This window comes from Lagopus leucura, unplaced genomic scaffold, assembly GCF_019238085.1.
Source record: "Lagopus leucura isolate 7727_CA_CO unplaced genomic scaffold, USGS_WTPT01 Super-Scaffold_100021, whole genome shotgun sequence".
Taxonomy (NCBI): Eukaryota; Metazoa; Chordata; class Aves; order Galliformes; family Phasianidae; genus Lagopus; species Lagopus leucura.
Window position 1 is genome coordinate 314,497 of NW_024962274.1, and position 17,719 is coordinate 332,215.

The window sequence follows — 17,719 nt, forward strand, 5'->3', positions numbered from 1 at the left end:
GGGGTGAGTGCATGCCCAAACCTTGCTGGGCTCTCCCTGGGAACAGCTATCCTCCTCCCCAGCCCCAGGTCTGCTCAAGACAGCTGTAAAACATAAAGCAGAGGGCCTCGTGGGGAGATGCCATTGTAGCCTGGATTTGTCAGATGTGCACAGGTCTCAGTGTGCCTGCAATTCCACTCCTCCTGCCTGCACCATGTTTCATAAATGCACAATCCTGGCTGACATTGCTCTGGGTGTCTCAGTTCTCATGGTTGCCAGAAATGCAGGTCACAGCCATACATCTCTAACAGCAACAGCTGCCAACATGCTGCAGTGACTTTGTCTCCTGTTGGATGGCTCACGGCTAAAAGCGATGTTTGCAACTATGCTGCTATTGGCCTCAGCACTTGCACCAAACAGCTCCACTCCCATCCCAGGAGTTTCTTCCAACAATGGAGGGCTAGAGGAGAGGAGGATCAGTGCAGAAAACACGTCTGCTGACTCTGGAGATACATCCCCACAATTAGAAACATGGGATCTGCACACATCTGTAACAAAACCCAACAAGCCTGGGGGTTTTCCTCACTGCCCATTGTGTGCAGCTGCCTTTCAAACAGAAATTTCTCAGCTCAGAAAGGGGTAGGCGCTGTTTGCAGATTTATTTCTTCCTTGTCAGGGCTGCTCCTCTCAGCGTTTCAAAGCAGATCTAATTACAGGGTGTTGCACTCATTGACAATTTCACATACCTTGCTATTTTAGGCCAACCTTCAATAACTGGCAAGAAGCAGAGCTCTAAGGGTGGAGGTAACAGGCTATGGATTTATGACACACTGGTATTCACGCAAAGCAACTTAGCGCGAGCACAGAAATATCCTCAACTGTGCTGCTGCCATCAATTTGATAATGAGAACACGATTTGAAATAAAAACATCTTGGGGACCAATTCACTAGGCAGCTAGCAAAGCCAGGCAGGGCATCTAGAAATGGAGGACTGTGCTCCAGAACTTGAGTATCACAAGGGACTTCATAAAAACAGGGAGAATGGCTGCATTTGGGTTACGGTACCTACAAATGAAAAGCTGTTTAGTGAAGCTCAAGCAGAGAGAATATGGTGCTGCAGCTCTGTGTAGGTAGGCAGAGGGTATGCTTATCCCAGCCCACTCTCCCACACAGAAGAGTGGGATGTCAGCTGCAAACAGCCCAGGACAGAGCCTGGCTGAGTACCACAGTACCCAAGGGTTGGCCTTTCAGGGAGCTATGGAACAAAGGGGCTGCAGGGCCTCGTGCATGTTAAAGGAGCTGGTTCTGCAGGAGCTGTTCCCAGGTTCAGGTCAAGCCTGAAGCCTGCTTCAACCTACTTTTAAGTGGTACAAGCAGCTGTGCTCCTTGTGCCTGACACAGTGCAGTCCCCTTCTTCCAGGGGAAGGGTGCACCTTCCCTTATCTGCTGTGTGCAACACCCATGGGACTTACTTGTTGCTGTCCCGGTACTGATAGATATAGCAGCCTTGAGGCATCCCACTCTCCTGGTCCAAGGTAAACGAGAGCTTCAGCTGCAGAGAAGAGGTGGGGGGGGGGGGATGAGAAGGGAGAGACAAAAAAGAAAGCAACATTTTAGGCTGCGTTCTCAGTCATCACAGCAACTCCAAGCAGCTCACCGAGCCTGACACGCAAACACCGTGGCCTGGAACATAGCGCGGGGTTCCAAACCTCAGGGAAAAGTCACATGCGTTGCAGAAAGGCTCTCGCTTTTTCCACCCTTTGTTACTATAAAGTGTTTGTGGTTGCTCTGCAATGCATGGGTCAGAGCGGCTCACCCCTCCAAACCCACCCACACACACCGCCCTTCACCAAAGCGATTGCGGTTCCCCTCAGACACCAAAGAGAGGAGCGCTCGCTGCAGTTCCCACGAGCCTTTCTCTGAAAGCCTTCCCGGCTCCATCCCATTCCCCCAGCGCGTTAGAGCGGAGGAGAAACCGCAGAAGGAAAGGTGACAGATTTTTCCTTCTGCGCGGAGTTATTAAAGAGCTGTTAGGAGGGTTTGCAGTTTGGATCGGCGTCCGGCAGGAGGCTGCGATGGGACCTGGAAGCTGCTTTCCTTGCTGCTCCAAGGAGGCACTCAACGAGGGCTGGCGGCTTGCAGACACTGCTCTGCTCCATTTATTTAAGGGGGAAAAGCTAATCCTCTTTCACAGAGCAGTTCTGAAAGGAGACTTCATTTCTGGTGAAAACGTCTCCGGTGATTTGATATGCCAAACAGCCCTGAAAAAGGGCTGAGCTGAGCCCCTTTCCCCAGGGAAGGCTGGTGGGGCCATGTGTGTGCCCCACAGGCAGTTCTGTGCCCTGCAGGAGGGCTGCAGCCCCTCACCAGGACTAGGTGGCAGGGGCCACATCCTTCAGAGGGGGTGGCTGAGAGCAGTAGTACAAGGGGTTTAAGTTGTGCCAGGTTCAGGTTGGACATCAGGAAAAAAAAATAAAATTCTCAGAAAGAGTGGTGGTGCACTGGCACAGCTACACAGAGAGGTGGGGGGATCATCATCCCTGGAGGTGTTCAAGAACCATGGAGATATGGCAGTGAGTGATGTGCTCAGCACTGCAGTGGGGATGGGTTGGGGTTGGACTTGGTGATCTTAGCGGTATTTTGCAACCTTAATGATTCTGCTATCATTCAGGACTTGAAATGGGCCTGGAAGGCCACAGTGAAGGCTGAGATGTTAGCAACACTCAGCCTGACCTCGCTGAGCAGGGAGAGGAGGAGAGTGGTGCTGAGCCGCTCCATTTGATCACACTCTCTCCTCTGGGCTCTGAGGAAATTGCTAACTCAAATTGATGGCCTATTCAGGAGTAAATAGTGAATTAAAGCATCTTTCTCCCATAGGCTGTTAAGAAACTCTATGTGCTGAATCACTGCACGGAGCACCAATATTCCCTTCCTTACGGAGGAGCAAAGTCTGACACTGTGCTCTCAATGACCCAAATAAAAACGAATACCATGAAATCATGGAAAACTTCACCATCTTGGACACTGAGTCCAGAACCAGGAGCAACGCTGAAGCCAAACCCAACCAATCTCCTGTGACTTCCACACCCCAACCCTGTAAGCCCTTCTGAAACACACTCCTACAGCAGCATGCAGCACATGTGTCCATGCTGTGTGTGTGTGTTCGAGGCAGAGGTACAGCAATTCACACTGCGGTCCAATTGGCAACCTGCACATGGCTGTTCCCAACTGCACCTGCCCTGTGAGCTCTGACCTGCTGCAGCCCACAGTATCGCTCAGACCCACCTCTGGGAGCAGGAGGAGCTGGGAACTCCCCAAAGCCATTTTCCCAGGTCAGGTTATCCTAAGCTTTCCTGCTGGGATATCAGAAAGCACTGCTGAGCCAAAAGGGACAGCGGTTATCGCAGCCCCACACACCCTGCGCTTTGAGGGGAGGGACCACATTGCAGGCAAGGAAAACAAAAGAAAGAACAAAATTGGGTATGTGTGGCTTTGGCTGCTTGTAACAATAGCTCTGATCGGGGCACAGTGAGGATGGCTTGAGCCTCCCATTGCCAGCTCGTGGCTCAGTGGCCTTTGGGCTTGCACCTTTAGTTACAGCTCACCTGGGCTCTGCAGCACTGCTCTGTGGGAGGGGTGAGTCCAGGGCATGGGAAGGAAGGAAAAAGGCTGTGAGGGAAACCAGCTGTGTTTGGACAGGCTGCAGGGGACAGCTATCAGGTAGGGCAGGGTGTCTCTCTGGGGGATGGGGTCCCACAGATCCTGCCTACCCAGAAAGCAAAGATGACAGCTCCCTGAGATACCACAGCTGCAATTTTTGTTATTTTAACCCTTCTTTCTCTGGATCTGGTATCCAGACAAACAAAACACACCATGCTGGGCAGGCTCAGCCATCTCTGCATATCCACAGTGCCAGTCTTAAGAGGACTGTACTGCTATGCAGCAGCTGTCCTTTCCTTTTACCTTCATTCACTAAGCACCAAACATCTGCTTCCTTCCGAATTAAAGGTTGCTGGGGATAGGAGAGATGCCAGCAGCTGAACCACTTTATCATCCCCTCCTATCTGACTTCTGCTACAGCAATGTCACGAGACATCCCAAGCCTCCAGGTACATGCAGACCTACAAAACAAACAGGCTTCTGCAATACCCCCTCTGGCACAGCTCTAACTCTGAACCAACTTGACAACATTGCTCCAACACCGCACGCTGCTTTGAAGCTCCTTTTTTGTGTTCCTCATCAGAATGCAAAGAGTTGCCAGAAAGCCAGCAAACAAATATCCAGACAAAGCAAAGGCCACTGCTCTTCAAAATACAGGACTGTATGTCTGTAGGGGCAGCGGGGGGCTGGTTTCCTACAGAAATGAAAGTGCAGGGTGACCCTGTCACAAGGAAGGCTCATCAGCTCAAGCAATCTTCAGCATTAAACATACGAGATCATTTCATCTTACAAGACACTGCTGGGCTTCACAGGGAGAGGAGGGGGAGATTTCCCAGCGCTGAGCCGTGCGATTTGGCTTGCACTGCCCTCTTCAGTAGCACAGCCCCAAAGCTCACATGCTAATAAAGATCCCTTTCCACTTCAATAGCTTTGCACATAAAGAAACGCTTGGTGCGGTGCGTGCATGAACTCAATGGGAAAGGGAGCTGGAACACAGCCATGCTGCAAACAGAGCGCAGCTTACCAGGAGAGCCCCATCAATAATTGAGATGTCAGAGGCACAGGGAGGTGCACGGATAAGAGCTGTCAAAAGGAGTAATTGGGATCTGTGCGCGTACAGTGATGGATAGGCTCACTCGCTGCCAGATGCAATTGCAGTACACCCAAACAGAAGAATTATAGAATCATTAAGGTTGGAAAAAACTTCGAAGATCATCTAGTCTAAGAGTCCACCTACCACCAGTATCGCCCACTAAACCACGTCCCTAAGTACATCAATTACTCTTTCCTTACGCAACTCCAAGGACGGTGACTCCACCGCTTCCCTGGGCAGCTCACAGGGTTGGGCTTTGACTCCGCAGTAAAGGAGAGCATTGCACACATGGTACCCAGCAGAGGTGGGCTCATGATCTGGCCACTGGTGGGGGGTGGAAGAGAATGTACTTACAGTACATGGCTGACCACTGGTTATGTCGGATGGCGCATGATGGAAGCTTGAGCTGAAGGCAACGCCACTTTCCTGAGGGATGCTGTTGCGGACCTCAAGGCTTGCCTGGGCTTTGGTGCAGCCAGCAGCAGCCCTCATTCTAAAGCAAGTTTTAGGCCTACAGCAATTAGGAGCCCGGTCATGTGACAGTCTGGTAGCTCCAACAAGGAGAGAGCACAAGCAGGTGAGAATCCTTCTGGCTGCTAAAACACTGCCAGTACTGATATTGACTTGACTGGGCAAATTCTACGTGCCCCCTGAGTAAATGGTTTGGCTTGAATCCCCCTTTGGCTCTGAGTATCAAACCTCTGTCATCAGACAGAAAGTCTTCTCTACACATGCACTGGTCCGGAGAGATATTATCAGTTCAGCTGAGCAACCAGGTCAAAGGTTTCAGATGTTCCCATTTTGGGTCAACGTAAAGGCATGCTTCTGCCAGCCTTGATTATGCTGTTCAAGGTAAATCCACCAATGCACTGGCGTACAAGCAGAAAGAGACCACTCACAGCAAGGAGAAGCAGAACATAAGCCTGCGTTACAAAACCTAGGGAACTGGATCTAAAGATTACTCTGAAAACAATCTCCTAAAGGACAGGGGGACTCTGCTACCTGTGGCACTCACTCAATTACAATCCCTCCTACATGGAGGTCCAAAAAGACTACTTACAGATGAAGGTTTCCTTCTCTAGCAAGCTCTAGAAAGCTTTTTAAGAATAAACTTAGTCATCAAGCAGGTTTTTATGCCCCTCCCAAACTTCGGTTTTGACCCACACACGCACACACACACACAAAAAAAAAGCCCTGAAGTCCTGACACTCACTTTTAAAACCACAAAAAACGAGCCGTGCTCCAGTAACGTAATCACATAGTTTTCTGGCACCTCGTCCCTTAAAAATACATCCATCTGCCTGCACACAGGCCATCAAACTCAATCTTGTTCACAATGGATTTCCCAATTCCTGCGTGCTGGAAAGGCTGCAGCGTTGCTGGCTGTGCTGACTGGATGAGCCCTTACAGAAGCACAGCCTGCAAACCTCACAGCTGTGTTTTCACTTAAAGAAGCTGTTCTTGAGCCCAAAGCACTTCTTCCAGAGAGCTTTTCTACTTGTGCTGCAGTTCAGAATTGCTGGAGAAAGGTAGAGGCTGCACTTCTTCCTGGTTGCCCCTTTCTTTAGAAGAGAATGTAGTAAGGATAGGATGGAGTAACAACGAAGAGAGGAAAAGTCCTACAGCAGAAAAAGAGGAAAGACATGGAAGCTTGTTGCCATCAAAACTAATTACCTGTTGCACTGGGTTGGGGTGGTCCTTCTGTTTGGCTTTGCAGTCAGCAAATGTTTGGCCAACCTCAGCACCTGGTCATGGGACTGCTGCTGCTACTGGTTGGAAATCCCAAACTGGTCCCGTCTCATGGCGACAGTAGCATGTTTGACAGAAATTTGGTCCAGGCTAATTTTATGGCCTGGCTTTTGGGTGGTTCTGTGTGGAGCCAGGAGTTGGACTTGATGATGCTTATGGGTCCCCTTCCAACATGGGATATTCTATCATTCTATGTTGCTTCCCATCCACCAGATAGAAAAGGGCAGAAGAACAACTGGGTGCAAACAGACAACACAGCAAAGGGGCTCTTGTTTGGTGGGATGGAAACTCCATCCAACCGTGCTTTCCAGTCTCAAGGTCCCCTGAGCAGACAGGTTCTCTCTTACTTGCTGTGCAACGACATCATCACTGCGGGCTTTACTCATTCTGCACCACCCAAGCAGCACAGCTCTGTCATGCCTTTTCCTTCTTGTGACATTAGCCACAATGCTAACCCTGTTATTAAGCTGCAAGACTCATGCATGGGACTAAAACCCAATATAGTCTATTCTAGTCTATGAAAAGGAGCTGAAGCTCATTGGGGCATTACTTCTGGCCTGAATCCCACTGCCCATTTCTATTTTACAATCCCACTGTTCCACTCACGTTATTCCTCTGCTACTGCCTGCAATTCACCCAAGGACAATATAAAATACACAAAAAGCCAGCAAATAATTAGCAAATAGAAAAATAGAAGCCAGCAGTTTTCATGCCTTTCCCCCATCAACCTCCTTGATGAGAGACTCTGAGCCTGGGACCTAAAGCCACTATAAGTTATTACTAAATGATTCCTAAGGCTGCAGCAGGGCTTTCTCTCCAATAGTCCACCCTGGGACACAGCAAGGATTCTAGGGTTTTCCCATCATGGGATCAGAACAACCAAGTCATGCTCCCCAGCACACAGAAGGGCTGCTCCATGGTCTCATGGCAAACATGTCCTCTGCTACAAATTAGGTAATACAGCAAAACCAGAGAGAAGCATGGCATCTACTGCATCCTTTGCAAAGAGACGCAGATGCGGTCACCAGAACAGCAAGCTGATGTCGTACCCTTGATTCTATTTCACAGCTGCAACTGACAGCTGAGGAAATTTTCTGGGAAGACAAGGCACTTGGCAAAAATATAAACTTCCAACGAGTTCATTTTTAAGCATTCACACTTGCCTGCATTAGAAGTTTAGAACACAGAAAACAGAACCAGATTTATTTAGAAAGAAGAGTTGAACATTTCTGCTCGCTTTCTTTATAATTTATAAACTGGATGATTCATTCTTTAGATGCATGATTAAGAAACCACAGGGCTAAAATAAAGATTATACAATTGCAAAGAGTTTATGTTGGTAGATTAAAAATATCTTCTTCAGAAACTAACGAATTCTGACACAGCACCGTATGCTCTAGACCACTAGGGAACTGTCAATGAACTTAAAATATTTGCTACACATACATCAATTTTAAAATAAAAGCAAAACATCCCTAGGAAACGCCACATAAAAAAATAGTGACACCAACAAGATTTGTGCCAAATTTCACTGCCTGGCTGTTTCATGTTACTCCCAGCCTTCCCTTAAAGCACTCCTGGCTCCTGTTGATCTCCCAGTGCTTCTCCCAGCTCTTCTGGTGCTCTACAAACAACGAAAGACAACTTGACCCTGTTGTGTGAAGAATGCCTCATTCACAACTGGGCTTTGCCAGCCTTAATAGAGAGGAGTTTGGGGGCTACAGAAAGCTCTTGTATTTTGAAGACCAATGCTGACTTCCTGGTTCTACTCAGACAGAAGGCAAGAGGCAGGGTATCACCCAACCCAACTGGCCAACTCTTCCCCACGTGAGCTATGGAAATTCACTTGGAAAAGCAGGAGAGAGAAGGATGACCAAGAGTAAGAGGCTTGAGTGTCATCAGGAATTTGAAAGAAGCCTACAGTGAGCTAGGAGATGATATCAATCATTCTCTAAGCCACATACATGTCATTTTGGCCTGACGAAGCACAACCTGACCAGAAGGGCATCACTAAGGCATTTCTGTCCCAAAAGACAATATGAATGTGAGTCCTGAAAAACTAAAGGAAAGCCATCGGTATTTTCTCTATTTGCTTTAGATGAAAAGTGACACAACCAAGTGGAAAACCTCCCTAACCCCACTGCTCGGTATGCTGTTACCACTGGATGCTGCAGGCAGCCCATCATTATCACCAGCTGCTCTGTTTCATCCACCTGACAGTCATCTCTGAAAACAGGTCTCAATTTACTGGCCCTAAGCTCAAGCAGCCTGCAGCTTATTTTTAGACTCAGCACTGCTAGCTTGGGAGAGTCCAAAGCCAGAAGAGAACAACATTGCAGAAGGGAGCAGTTCTCAAAGCAGCAGCAGATCTGGACGCTGACTGATAGCCAGATCTGCTCAGGAACATAACACAAGTGAGACATGGCACATGGCTTGTTTCAGGGAAAACAAGAAGAAAGCCAGCTACACTAAAAGTTCCAGATCAAAGAAAGGAAATACATGCATTCAACAAAGAGCAACAGGACAGAGTGCCCATCACAAAGTGCCTGGTCTGCACTGGTTTCCAAGGGCTGCTGCAACCTGAGTGAAGCAGGCAGGAGAATGGGACACAGCACTGCCTTTACATGGCTCAGGCCACATGGAATCAAGGTAAGAGCTGTGGGTGCAGATGTCTCTGGGCACATGGCAGGAGGAGAAGTGATTCCACGTTTCTTACAGTGTCTGACTCTACAGCTCAACCTTTTTTCCCTTTGGGGAATGTTGATGCGCAGTTTGCAAATCAGACCCAGATTTTGGGTCCTCCTGTAACATGCCCAGTCTTTGTCATTGCTGCTGGGAGGATACAAGGAGCTGAGGGCAGATCGAACACAGCAAATCTTATTTTCTTAAGTTTGTTAATGCTTGCTGCTTCCCTTGCTAAGCCCCTAATGGAGCTGTGAGAACCCAGGAGCCGAGATTAATTTAGTGTCCAGGTACTATCTCATGCCTGGAGGGATTTCCGTAGAGCTGCACGAGAAAACAGATGTAAGCTTGTAATAATCTCCAAACAAGAGACAAACTCATTAAAATATGAACAGCCCTTGTGCTGAGATGATAAGGGCTCTGCCAGGTAAAGAGAGAGATCACAACAGTATTTCTAGGTTTAGTTCTTTTTGCAAGCAGTTAAACTGGAGCTGGGATTGGGAAGATGCAGAATGCCTCGATCACATCATGTGGATGAGTTGGATATTAGGAAATACTTAGTCTCAGGAAGAGCGGTGATGCACTGGCACAGGCTGTGCAGGGAGGTGGGGGAGTCACACTGACTTGGAGGTGTTCAAGAATCATGAGGGACGTGGTCAGTGGGGAGGCGTTGGTGTTTGGACTTGGTGATCTTAGAGGTCCTTTCCAACCTTAATAATTCTGTGATCTCAGCTGAAAAGCCACATTCTTCTGCCTCATCCTTCAAGGTGCTGCTGCGAAATACCAGGCAGCCCTAAAGCCCAGCCGCAATCTTGCTGCTTTGAGCTCTCTCAAAGTAGTAGATTCCAAGCTTTTCGAGGACGCTCCTGCCCCTTCTATGGCCGACGAGAGCGGGCTGCTGCTGGGCTCTCCCAGGAACGGGCTGGCTGTGGCTCGCTGGAATTCCTCTGGCAGTGACCTGTTCCCGCTCGCTCTTTCCTAGGTACCTCACAGCTCCTCTGTCACAGCCTGTGAAAAGGCGGAAGCGGGGATGGACAGGAGCCAGGTGACTTGTCCCAGCCAGGTGCCAAGAGCCCGCTGGCAGCTGGGTGGGCACCCTGCCCTCCCGCTTCCCTTGCAGCGGCTCCGGTCCAGCGGAGAGGCGAGTTCCGTGTGCACACGCTTCGGAAAGGGCTCTGGCAAGGTTTGCTCTGAAAAGGTGCAGTATAAAATGTAAAGTCGTGTTGTCAGCCAAGTCGAAGTCAGAGCCTGTGATGTTGCTGTTGATTGCTGGGGGCAAATCAGTGATCTTCTTCCAGCACTAGCGAGCAGCAGGCTGTTTATAACCCTCCATTCCGCACTGTTATTTAACATATGTAAGGGCCTGACATGGTTTATATTCGGTAGTTGTGGTTTCCAAGCAGTATTGCATTTCTTCAAAATGAAGATACATAATATTTTAAAACTATTTTTAAAACCGGTCACAAATCTGCAATCTTTTACGTCATTCCTCCTTCCTCCTATCAAGCCTAAACCATAACACGCGGTCGCAGAAGATCAGCAAATCCACGCGCGCAAGCTCAGCTGCAAGAAAGCCTGCATGCTAACACAGAGGAAAGCTCAAAGCTGCAATTCAGTCAGATCGGTACGAGCCATGTTTAAGGTTTCAAAGACATCCGGGATGTATTCCGCTGTTTGGAGTTGTGGGTACCAGAGCACTGCAGGCAGGGAAGGAGAATCTAAGAACTGAGCCGCACCATGAGCTATTTATTCAACAATCTGCCTCGGCAAGTGTAACAAAACGAAAAGGCTTCCTGCCTCTGGGAGTCCAGCACAGCAGCAACCTGATCATGTATCATCCTAAAATCTCATCACTGCCTTCCCCTGCCAGGGCTGAGCCCGTCCGCTCCTAAAGCGAGTCACAAGACAACTGGATCTCTCGTCCCAATTTTTAACCTATACCTCCACACTGCAGCGTCAGCTGGGGCAGGGAAAAGCTTTAGAAATCATCCTGCAAGCCGCTCCCTAGAAACGTCTGGCTTCTGTGAACCATGTCAGCTCTCACAGAGCTCTATTCTCTCCCTTGTGCAGCAGTTTTGCATAAATCAGACTTTCCAGTTTCCCAGCGTGATGGACTCGTGGCTTTGCTGGGTTAATCATGTCCAGTTCAGTGCTGGAATTGGAGTTGTCCATACCAAAGCAGTAAGTTTTAAAGGCAGAAACCAACACCATATTTTACAGAGACAGTAAAGTTCTCAAAATCAGTTATTTATTCCAACAATATTAAAAGGAGACGCACAACTTTCTCAGTCATTTTTCCATTCGTATTGTTTTGTCTTGTACTTTTTTAAACCCATGAGCCCAATCCTTAATATCTCTATGGAAAAGATGGAGGAAGAAGAGGGCAGGGATAAGGATGAGCCTCCAGAGCACCCACCACACCACTCACCCTCTGCAGAGCTTACTGGGTTTGTTGCTGGGATGCTTTTTTTAAATAGATTCTGGAAGTAAATAAAAATATCTGCAGGAGTCTGTATCGCCTTGTGAAGGAGACCCAGACAATGCACAAAGAGCCAGTAAATTCTAAGAGTGTAGAACAGGAGAAGGGATTAAGCCTGGTGATTAAATTAGGTGACGCATGAATACGTTCCAATGCACAACATCACTCAAGCACTGGACAAAACATATGGCAACAATGGAGAGCACTGCCCACGAGGTCACCTTTAATATGATTAGCCATGGACGCTCGGAATGAGCTCTCCGAGTACCAGCGCGCTAACCCTGAAAGCCTTTGAGGCTGCGAGCCCTGTGCCGACGGCTGCTGTGTGCTAAGCCATGTGCCCAAGGCCATTGAAAGGGGACAAAACCCAGGAGCTCGGCAGGAGGGGAGCGCGCTGAGAGCGGCTTTGTTCCCGTCCCGCACGGCACCAGTGGGAGCCGTCCCCAGGGTGCCCGTGTGGCAGCTGGGTCACCTCGTGGGCTCCCCTGTTCCGCTTGGACTTTTCAACTCGGCTGGCCTGCATTCACCGGCACGGCTCGTCTCTTTGAAGAGGGAGAAAGCGCCTCATCCATCACTGACACCAAGGGAGTTAATTCACTTCTTTACAACTGGAAAGGCTTTTGCTGCGAGCAGGAGGGAGCGCAGGAAGAGTAATGAAATCCAAAAGGGAGCCAAATGATGCTTTCCTCTGAGAGAAGCCAGCGCTGGCAGCACTTGCTGCTGGCACGGCCGGCGGTGGGTGAAAGGAGACTCTTTTGTGGTATGCCATTAGTTACTTCCAAGGCCTCGGTTCATGTTTACCACAGCCACTGTGTTACTTCACTTGGTATTTTTTTCCAGTCCTGTTGATTGTACTGCAGAATTGACTAAAAGTTCATTTGGAAGCCTCGCTCACAGAAAGCAGAAACAAATTGCTTTTCAAATGAACTAATTTTTTTCTTCCCTAAATCAAGCCTCACACTTCTTTCCATCAACCCAACCTAGGGTTGAAATCCCTACTTACAGCTGAAGGGCAGAGACCCCTGTCTGGCTGTGACCACAGCAGCTGGGTGAAAAAAACACAGTTGCCACCACAACAGAACAAGAGATGACAGTCCTGCTCCAGGGCAGGTTCAGGTTGGATATTAGGAGAAATGTCTTCTCAGAAAGAGTGGTGGTGCACTGGTATAGGCTGCCCAGGGAGATGGGGCAGTGACCATCCCAATCACCACTCAAGAGCCATGGAGATGTGGGCATGGTGGGGATGGGTTGGGGTTGGACTTGGTAATCTTAGAGATCTTTTCCAACCTTAACGATTCTGTGATTCTAATTATCTGTGGGGAGCTCAAGGTGACTTGCTTGGCCTGCATAAAAGAGCATCTCACACCCCAGCATTCCCCAGCACAGTGCAGCACTGCAGCTAGGTGCACTAACACACATTACAACAGCCAGCAGGTTGTCTTGTTGACTGCAATGAACATAAATGTTGGACAAGATTCAAGATAACCTCGTGTGAGTCACCCTGCTTGATGAGTGGGCTAAAGTCAGGTGAGCCCTGCAGACTGCTGAACTCTTCCCCAGTGGACCTTGGCTCATTAAGTGTCTGCAGGCCTTTGGTGTTTCAGATTCCAGGCAATGACTAATCAGGGACACGTGAGAGAAGGGTCCAGGGGCAAATTTCTTCCATGCCTCTTGTAGATGGCTGCGTGGCTGAAAGTCATGGACATATCTCCTGAAGGAAACACCTCCTACAGGCCCCAGCAGCTACAAAGCAATGACAAATGTGGCTCAGGACCGTTGCCAGCTGAGCTCCTCCTGTCGCCAAGGAAAGGAAAGAATCTTCTCCTAAAGCTCTTTCCAGATTTACATTTCCAGGATGCCATAGCTGCAGGCATCGGCATCCAGGCATAGCACATTCCAGGCATCGGCACACAGTCACAGCTGACATTCAGCAAGCTGTGAAATGTCTGTCCTCTCATAGATCTCTCTAAGAGATCTAACAGAGGAGGATCACATGGACTTTGACAAGACCTGTCAGCGCTGAAGATCAAACCTCCTCTCTGTCAGACAAAGTAGACTGCGCACAACACTGTAGGGAACCAGCTTTAGTGGGGGGTTGGACTTGATGATCCCCAGAGGTCCCTTCCAATCCCTACAGATCTGTGATTCATATGTTAGTGCTCAAAAATATCTGGGGTAGCACTTCCATAAAGGAGGGCAAAGTTTTTCTTTTGCACAAACAAAAAATGCCCTCCTCTAACATAAAGCAACAAGTGAAGTATTAATGATGGCTGGGTGATATACCTGTGGCAGCACCCGTTTGATGGCACTTTTTATCAAGCCTTCCCCCTTGGAGTTGTATTTTGTACCCATCACTATGTTACCAGTATTGCAAATATTACTCTAGAAAACACTGCTTCTCAGTGCTCAGTCCAAAGCAAGCTACAAACAGCAAGAGCAAGGATAAACCAGGCCCAACAGCATACCAAGCCAAAACTGTGCAAAAAAATCCAAAACCACTAAACCAAATAATTTGGTTGTAAGAGCTGCCTTTTCTTCAACAATTTTCCTGAAGGGCTGAAGCCCAGATGGTGTTACTGAGTCCAGATGGTGTTAGTGTGCCCAGTCACTTGGGGGCTGGGTAAGTTCCCTCTCTGCTGCAATGCCCAGCTGCAGCTGGGAGCCTTCAGCTCAAGGGAAGGAAGGTTATCCGGCAGCTTCCTTGGTGGAGCAGCCATTTCTCCCTACAAAACAAGCAGAGCAGGGAAGGTTTAACACAACTCCACCTGCTGAATTTCTTCACCCCAAGAAGCCTGTACATCATGGGAGCACACCACATGGACATCAACTGTTTTTGTGCTGCATCCAATCTGGGGAGACTCCATTCAGACACCAGATTTCCATCCGGCCTCTCTCAGCATTCAATGCCTTCGAGATGTTCAAGATACTGAAGACTACCAAGTTTTCACAAAGCGTGGAAGACGTTATAGTGGCAGAAACCACTCTTCCCTGCGATGGTCCTGTGTCAGTCAGATGTTCATCCCACAGGTTCCATGCTGTTTTGCATTCTTTGAACAGAAGACTCATCTGTCTGCTGCCTCAACAAGCTGCAATACCATCATGCTTATGACCCTTAAACCAATTTCAAGGAACCTTTACAAATGCTTGAGAATCTGAAGAGATGATCATAATGTACAAAGAATCCAATGTTGGTCCTCTGAGTAAAAGCAGTCTGACAGCAGAACTACTTGCCACCATGGACTACAGATCCATCATCGTGGCTACCTCTCGCTCTCACCATTAACTCTCCACCTTAGTTAACCACCTATCTGTTGCCCATTGACTCACTTTAAAAAAGAAACAAAAAAACACCAACAACAAAAGCCCCAAAGAGCAAGGCAATGTGAGCACAGTTTAAAGACTATCAACCATCACTTTCAGTAATGTTTGAAAATAATAAAAAACAGAGAGTTGAAGTGAAAATTCAAAACCTCAAAGTAATTTCAACCATACCATACACGAGAAGGGAAAAGTTTATACATGATGCAACAGAAAAAATGACTCACTTTTCTAAATGCCAAAGCCTGGTTTAGTTCATTCTCTCTTCTATACCTGCTAAACACATCACTGAGAGAAACCATTTAATAAATGGCATCTTTTTAAATCCCATTTTAGCCACTTAAGCATTTTATTTCCTAGTATTGTGGGTGAGCTCCTACCCTAACATGCTAATTAAAAGCAAAGCGCTAGCTGCATCAATGGAGCTCTCTCAGAAAAGAAAGGAGAGTCTTGAGATTAAAACAGAGACCTTGAAATTGAGGTGAAACTGCAGCCGTCAAGCTAATGCAAAACCTCCTGTTGATGCATGGGAGTGAGAATGTCTCTGTCAGAGGGCTGATCCCAGCACTGCCACAGGACACCCAATAAGCTGCAGCTCTGCAGTCCCCAAGAAAAGCCAGATCAGAGGGATCAAATCCCATGATGCAAATAGTTTATTTCAATTGTCAAGGAAGGCACAAATCACAGTTTGTTTCACTCAGGCTAGGCTGGCTTTTAAAACAAACAAACAAACGTGACTGCTTGGTAAGTCTGTACTTCTGAGACAGGAACAAGTTTTTCAATTCTAGTTAAAGGAGTCACCCACAAAAACCTTTCATGGTGATTTTGCATGGTTGGTTTCTTCCAGATGTCTGAAGTCTCTCAAACCACTCTAGCCTAGCAAACCCCTGAGACTACTTCCTCGCCACCACTTCATTTTCAAGTGACCATCAATTTAACAGAAACCCATCACGGACCGGCAATGGACTGCAACTGATTCTGTTGGTAATAAATTGGCACAAAATTGGCAATAAATCTGCTACCATCCCAGATCCAAACCAGAAAATACCTTCAGAGGGCATAGTTTAATACTATCATCAAGTTTTCAGATGTTGACAATGCAACTTATGAATATGTATATCTGGGGAGGAATCAATAGCTGTGTCTGGAGATGGGAACAGGCAGCACCAAGGCATCACGCTGCCTCTTTTACAACCCAGCAAAGCACCACACAAAGGAGTGCATGCAGGAAAGAGGTCTTTACAAAATATGAAGTACTGATAAATCTCAAAAACAAAGTGCAAAGTGGACAAACAATCTTAACTAGGAAGTTATGTTTCACTGTCCCATTTTACACAATTACATATTCAGGGGAAATCTACACTCTGAATTGCGCTCATATGCTAGAAGAACTTCCTTATTACCATGGGAAGATGCAGAGAAGTGCAAGATAAATGATCTAGATTACTAAAGACAGATTCTCAGTCACTTGCTTTCAAAACAAAAGCAATGGGTTGCTCAACAAAATGCACTCCCAATGAATCACTGCAAACTTTAGCAGGGCATATCATTCCAGGAGACATGGGCTTGGACTTGGAAAGTTTAAAGACAAACCCAAAAATGGACTTGAGCAGCACTGGCTTCTTCAAATCAGGCAAAATGGGCTCCATTCTCAGCTCTGCTGCTGGGATTTTGCCTAAAACTCTTGTAGTCTCATTTCAGAGGGCCCTGGGAAGCACAGGTGCTCTCTGAGCTTCTTTGTATTTCAGCATTCGTATGTTACATGAGAAAAGATAAAGTGTCCCAGAGCTCAGGAGAAATGATCATGCCCACAGACACTTGATAAAGTGAGCTGTGGTCATGGAAACAAAGAATTCTTCCCCCCCCCTCACTTGGGAACTGAAATGAGGAATCACAGAACTGCAACGTCTGAATCTTTCAACTCCTTCCAAACGTTGTCTTTTGTCATTATACAATTAGCCTTTCTTCCATTTACTGCTAGGTGGAACAGAACTGGCTCTGACAAAGAGCTGCTACATCTTCACCTACGGCAGACTGATCACATTTGAACTTATATCACTCAACACACACTGACTCCATCTAAACAGAATGATGGATTAGCCATGCAGTCAGCAATAATTAATACCTGAGGAAAAAAAAAACCCTTGTCAAGTTCAAATATGTGACAAATGCAATCTGAAGCAACAGAGGACTTTCTGATGACGTCTGTTCATCTCTGGGTAAGAAAAACACCAACGATCAACTGGAAAGCAAGACACACCGAGAGGCAAGGACTGCTTCCTCAATAAGAAATGCAAAATCAGAATTTTGTTCTAACACTCAGCCCACATGCAGCACTACACAAACATTTAGAACCAGACTGCCTGTTCTGAACCTCTTGAAGTACAACCAGCAGAAGCCTCTTCCCACTAACCTGAAAAATAGCACTGAGAGCTAGATCAAGCACCGAATCCTCTGCTCACCCCTAGCTAACAGCTTCATGTCTGAGCCATATCCCTTCACACCAAGGCAGCACCTACAACAAATGCCCTCTCCCTCATCTACACACACTCAGCGCTGCCTGAAGTCCCCAAGAGCGACTCACCCCAGGCTGCTGACCCACCTGTGACTGGACAGTCCAGGAACACAAGAGGTGTCTCCATGTGCGAACTTTGCAGGGGCTTCTGGTACATGGTAGATTTAATACAGCTAGGAGGTCAAGATGTGTTTATTACAAAAAACCACTTGCACATGACCAGAGAATGTGAATACGTCAGTTA

General features: G+C 47.6%; 1 protein-coding gene across 3 annotated transcripts in view; it reads right to left on the bottom strand.

The window, feature by feature from the left end:
- The window catches only part of DIS3L2 (DIS3 like 3'-5' exoribonuclease 2), a 164,643-nt gene that overhangs the window by 28,405 nt on the left and 118,519 nt on the right, over nucleotides 1-17,719 (bottom strand). For all 3 annotated transcript variants that reach the window (XM_042878083.1, XM_042878085.1, XM_042878084.1), the window contains one exon: nucleotides 1,452-1,531. In XM_042878083.1, coding sequence (XP_042734017.1) covers nucleotides 1,452-1,531 — 80 coding nt within the window. The remainder of the gene's footprint in view (nucleotides 1-1,451; nucleotides 1,532-17,719) is intronic.